Source organism: Petaurus breviceps, unplaced genomic scaffold (genome assembly GCF_028583685.1).
Source record: "Petaurus breviceps papuanus isolate PSGF00001 unplaced genomic scaffold, PetGlider_PUasm1.0 490, whole genome shotgun sequence".
Classification (NCBI taxonomy): domain Eukaryota; kingdom Metazoa; phylum Chordata; class Mammalia; order Diprotodontia; family Petauridae; genus Petaurus; species Petaurus breviceps.
In genome coordinates, this window is record NW_027186352.1 from 7,975,343 (window position 1) to 7,981,342 (window position 6,000).

The 6,000-nt window shown below is 45.5% G+C and overlaps 1 protein-coding gene across 4 annotated transcripts in view; it reads right to left on the reverse strand.

The window, feature by feature from the left end:
• The window catches only part of PTPRE (protein tyrosine phosphatase receptor type E), a 58,644-nt gene that overhangs the window by 9,391 nt on the left and 43,253 nt on the right, over positions 1 to 6,000 (reverse strand). For all 4 annotated transcript variants that reach the window (XM_069101714.1, XM_069101713.1, XM_069101715.1 and 1 more), the window contains 4 exons: positions 4,480 to 4,556; positions 2,139 to 2,273; positions 1,410 to 1,535; positions 444 to 595 (listed from right to left, as the gene is read on the reverse strand). In XM_069101714.1, the coding sequence (XP_068957815.1) occupies positions 444 to 595; positions 1,410 to 1,535; positions 2,139 to 2,273; positions 4,480 to 4,556 (490 nt within the window). The remainder of the gene's footprint in view (positions 1 to 443; positions 596 to 1,409; positions 1,536 to 2,138; positions 2,274 to 4,479; positions 4,557 to 6,000) is intronic.

Below are 6,000 nucleotides of genomic sequence, written 5' to 3' on the forward strand. Positions count from 1 at the left end.
GAGCTGCTTTGCAAACCTTGGGGCGCTAGAAATACTAGCCGTTATTATTAGCTCTCATTTTGGGAAGGGAAATGACATAGGTAATGTTAGCACAAGAATTGCAGCCAGGCTTTCTAATCTCACTTCTGGTTTTCTTTGTCATCTCCTAATGGGTCAGAAACTTCCATCACCTTGTTTGCACCTAATAATAACTCACATTTCTGTCCTGCTTCAAAGATTTGTAAGACGCTTTCCCATAGCAAGCCCCATGACAGAGAAAGTGTAAAGAGGGTTCCCATTTTACAGTGGTGGAAACTGAGGCACTGAGAGGTCCATGCAGTGGGATGGATTTCAGTTCCTATTCCAGCAGGCACCTCCTTACTGTGAAGAGAGGAGGTCACCATAACTGCTGCAGGAGAATTAACAGCCCCACGCCAGGGAGCCTGGCGGGGCAGGAACTTTACCTGCAGTGCACCGTGATGGGGTGGTTGCCTGTCTGCTGCTGCTGCTTCTGGACAGCAGCAATTAGGTCAATCATGCCTTTCCCTTCTGCTGGGATCCCAATCTCCGGCCAGCCATGAAAGTGAAACTGTCTGACCAGCCTGCTCTTCTTCTCCTAGGGGAATTGAGGCACAGTGCAGGGGCATTAGGCAGGGTCAGGTAGGAAGACTGACCTGAACACTTTGTTTTCAGGTTCTGATCTCCATCCATCAACCAATCCACAAGCCTTGCTCAGAGGTCCACTCTCCTGATGGTTCACTCCCCATCCAGATCTATTTCATGACAGCCCAGGGCTATGGGAACCAAAGAAGTTTGCAGACTCCCAGTGAGGGGAATGGAGGGATGTTTGGGGGTGAGGTGCCACCTGAAGAAGTTACCATAAGGTGAAGCTGGGTTTACTTCTCTGATTACCTGTTCCTCTCGATCTGCAGAGGACAGGGATGCCTTTTGGCCCCTTGGCAAGAGGACAAAAGCTGATTAAATTTCAATTCACTCTTCCTCCCTTGGCCTCAGTTTCCTCATTTGTAAAATGGATCTGAGGATCCTTACTGACCCAGATGAAAGTAGGAACCTAACATTCACATTTAACACTGAGTTGGAAAGTCCTGCTTTCCAAAATTCCCCTTTGGATAACTTCTTCCAGATGACCCTAGAGACCTCCAGGTTTCCGATGGTTCACCAGCATGTTATACCAGAGATCTCCACTAGGGGGGAGGTCCTTGGTGGGCATCACTGGGCAGGCTCATCCTGTTTCCCTTGTCCTGGCCCCAGAGGGATATCCAGATGTGTGGGCAGCGCTCCTGCTTAATAAATAAATAGCCAGCACACATTCATCGCTCCTGGACTCTTCCGGGTCATTTAGTTTCAAGCATCAGTCTTTACCCTCCACCTCCCGAAGGGTTCAAAACAAAACAAGATGGCACCCATACCTGATTAAAAGTAACCAAGAAATCTCGTACACTGATGGCCTCGGAAATGGTGTCGCTCTTGATTTCGATATTGATCTCTCCGTGAGTCACAGAGCCATCTGCCGGCCAGTACTGAAAGCATTTTTCCTAGGAGATCAAAACAAAAAACTAAAAGGCTTTCGCTCACTATTTTCCTGCAAATTCTAAGAAAATTTTAGGAAAGCTCTAGAGACTTTTAATTCATTCCATTTATGTAGTGACATAGCAACTGGGCATGCACAGTGATCTCCATGTTTTTATGACCTTACATAATGGAAAGATGATATTGGTGATATTGGCAAACAAAAGTGGGCAGAGCTGAGAGACTGACTAAAGAGCAGGTTTTAGAGGATGGAAAAAGAAGGCCCTGTTATCCCAATACAGCTCCATGGTGACCATGCCTTCACTGGGCAAGGCCTCCACAAACTGGCTGCGGGACTCAGCTTATCCACATTTATCCAAGTGCTGACTCTGCCAGGCAAAAACCCCTGTCTTGGGGGCAGCTGCCGTTCTTTAAGGGCACACAGTACGCACATTTATAGGCATACACAAAATAATTTCCAGAAGGTTTTAGGGGGGAGAGTACTGGGAGCTAGGATAATGAAAACTGTCGAACAATAGCCATGAAAAAACATTCTCTAGTGTAAGATCCCCGATGGCCAGGACCTCCCCAGGAGGGCTGGGGGCTAAGCCAGCACTGGGACTCCTCACCTGCTCCCTCTCCTGGACCTCGGTCAGCATCACAATCGTGTGGCATTTCCACTCCCAGACCATCCTCCAGAAGTCTTCCACTGTGTGTGGAAGCGGTCCTTGGGTTGCGATGAAATAGTCCTTCTGCCGATACCCCTTTAAAGAGACGGGAGACAGTTGGATGAGGAGCTGCTCCCGAGTCACTTTTGTCTTTAGCATTAAAGGTCCTTCCTGCAGGTCCTGGAGGGAGGGGGGTGCAGTGTGCTCTCCCGGAACTGAGCAGGGCCCAGCAGGTGACCTAGGCAACATCACTCCCTCAGACAAAATTTACTTCAGATCCCTGAAACATCAGGGCATTCTCCTAGCCCATTTCTTTCTTTCTTTTTCTCAATGCTTAAAAACATTTTTATTTAAAGTTTTGGGTTCCAGATTCTACACCTCCCTCCCTCCTCTCCTCTTTCCTTGAGCAATAAGATATAGGTTATACAGGTGCAATCATGTAAAGCATTTCCATATTAGTCATTTTGTACAAGACTCAGATAAAAGAAAAAAAAAGAAAGAACGTGAAAAGTGTCCTGCTTCAGTCTGTATTCAGTCAATATCAGTTCTTTCTCTGGAGGTGGATAGCATACTTCATCATTAGTCCTTTGGGATTGTCTTGGATCATTGTATTGCTGAGAATAGCTAAGTCATTCACATTTCTTCATTGAACAATATGGCTGTTACTGTCTACAGTGTTCTCCTGGTTCTGCTCTCCTCACTTGCCTCCATTCATATAAGTCTCTCCAGGTTGTTATGAAGTCTGTCTGCTCCTCATTTCTTATAGCGCAGTAGTATTCCATTACAATCATATACCACAGCTTGTTTTGCCATTCCCCAATTGATGGGTATCCCTTTAATTTTCCTTTTGTTTGTCATATTAGCCACTCTGATCAAGGTGAGGTGGTACCTCAGAGTTGTTTTAATTCATATTTTTCTGATCAATAGTGATTTGGAGCATTTTTTTTTTACATACAAGTATAGATAGCTTTGATTTCTTTGTCTGAAAATTGCCTGTTCATATCCTTTGACCATTTATCAATTGGGGTACAACTTGTATTCTTATAAATTTGGCTCAGATCTCTATGTATTTGAGAAATGAGGCCTTTTTCAGAGATACTTGTTGCAAAAAATATTCCCAGTTTTCTGCTTTCCTTATAATTTTGGTTGGATTGGTTTTGTTTGTGCAAAACCTTTTAAATTTGATATAATCAAAATTACCTATTTTACATTTTGTCTTTTTTTTTTTGGAGACAATCAGGATTAAGTGACTTGCCCAGAGTCACACAGCTAGTAAGTGTCTGAGGTCAGATTTGAACTCAGGTCCTCCTGACTCCAGGGCCAGTGCTCGAGCTGCCCAGCTGCCCCTCTATTTTATATTTTGTAATGCTCTCTATACCTTTTTTGGTCCTAAATTCTTCCCTTATCCATAAATCTGACTCTCATCTCATTTCTGATGGGGTTTTATAGATTGCTGGCTTCTCTGGAGAATGTCCAGTTAAAGACAACCTCCAAGCAAATTCACAAGTTGTATTCCTGCACATCTCTGCTCTCCAGGCATCATTTGGGCCCACAAAAGGCTCCATAGGCAGGGCCGATAACAGAGGAGGAAGGTATTGCCAGCAGCGCATCAGTCTTGGTCTGTCTCAGGGAAAGCGTTCCCGAGCTGAGAGCTGACCAAGGGTCAGCAGGGGCCTTTCTTGATCGAAATGATGTGCAAAGAGAGCCATGACCCAGGGGCAATTCTCAAGTCTTCTCCCTCTTCCCACTGGTACTAGCCCAGGGTGAGGATCCAGGACTACCTACCTAGACCCCTACAGTGACCTGCTAGCTGGCTTCCTCTTGCTCCTGCATCCAATCCAAGCTTAGGGAAAGATCAGGCCAAGTCACTCCTTGGATCAAAAAACTTTAGTGGCTCTGTTGTTGGCACTCAAGGACCACCATGATTTGGCACCAATGATCCTTTCTAGACTTGCCTCAGTTTTTTTCAGCCAGAATGAATATTGTCCATCTCCGAACAGAACCTATACTTTACTGACTCCAGGCTCTTCCCAAAGCTGGGAATGTCTTCCTTCCTGCCATGAGCCTGCTGATTTAATTATGAACCCTCCCCAAATATTACTGGATATGTACTTTGCATATATTTATTGTTTCTCCCCAATAGAAGGTAGGGCTGCTTTTGTCTTGTTTCACTAGGGCCTGGCACTGTCTTTGCCTCTGTCTCCACAGCATCTCAGAGAGCATCCAGTGAATGATTAATAAATGCTTATTGCATCTGACGACTGTGGGTGAGTCTTCAGACAACGTACCAGGGCACACTTACGTCTATGAAGGAGGCATTGATATAGTCCGTATATTCTTGGCCTCTTTTCATGGACAGAATCACTCTGTTGAAGTCATCTACAAACAAAAGGAAGAAAGGGGAAAAAAGTATTTTTCTTGTGTTGGGATGGATTGCAAGCCCTGCATGGCTTCCTTGTTGCCAGCTTCTATCATCCAATCATTGAGATGCTAAGATCCTGGGAAACCAAGTTTTTCAAATTGGTATCACTCAACATTGTTTACTGCAGGGGATAGAGATCTGTGCTTAGAGTCAGGAAGACCTGAGCTCAAATCCAGCCTCAGACACTTGCTAGCTGTGTGACCCTAGGCAAGTCACTTGACCCTGTTTATTACCTCAGTTTTCTCCTCCAGAAAATGAGAATAATAAGAGAACCTACTTTGCAGGGTTGTTGTGAAGATAAAATGAGTTAATAGTTTTAAAGTGGTTACAAAGTTACAACCTTAGGCATCACTACTAGTTACTGTTACCTACATCACCACTGTCAGCATCGTGCCTTTACACCTGAGCTCTAGAATGTAGCACTCTGATGCTTTCCTTTTCTGTACAGTGACGCTGCCCACTGGGAAAGAGATTTAGAAGACTGTGCATGGTTGACATGGACTGACCTGAGTGTGGACTGCAAAAAGCCAATGACAAAACATAGGCTTTAAAAGGTCAGCATCAGTGCTCTCATCTACCCAGAGAGCAGGGGCTCAGGAAGAGGATTTAGTCTGGCATCATGGAATCAGAGGAACTGGAATGTCAGAGTCAGAGGGGAGCTCAGCAGCCCCCAGCCTAATGGATCCCCACTCTTCCATCCCCGACAGGAAGCTCATCCATGTCCTGTGTAAGGACCTTCGGGATGCGAATTCCCTCATTACCTCCTGAGGCCACTAATTCACTTTGGGGTGGTTCTAAGTGTTAGGAAATGCTTAAGATATCCATGATGCAGAATATCACTAATCAAAGTGGCTATGGAAATCCCCCTGCTCAAAGTCAAGGTAATCACAGCTATTCCAAACATTTGTGTGGAACTTTGAAGGTTTTCCAAATGCCCTACAAAGATGATCTCATCAGATTCCCACAATAATCCTGAAAGGGAGGTGCTGGTATCACAGCTCAGCTCATAGGCTCATGGGTTTCGAGGTGGAAGGGACCTTGCTGTCCAACCCCCTCATTTTACAGATAAACTGAAGGTCAGAGAGGTCCCACTAGCAGCTAATTTCTTCTTCCCCAAATGGATCCCTCTTTTCCAGCTCCCATTCCTGTCAAGGGTTTTCTATTTGCTAGGCTGGAGTCATCTTTGACGCACCCCCACCCCCCAATTCTGGATCTTCTCACATTAAACCAGTGAGGAGCTTCACCCCACAATGTTCTCAGACTTGCCCCTGCCTCACCAGAGCCTTCTTACCATCTCTTTTCTCAGACGTCTCCCCACTCTCCCCACCGCCTCTCCCCACCCCAGTCCACCTTGCATCCCACCATGGGGCAAAACTTCTTAACATTCTGCCTTCAGCATGC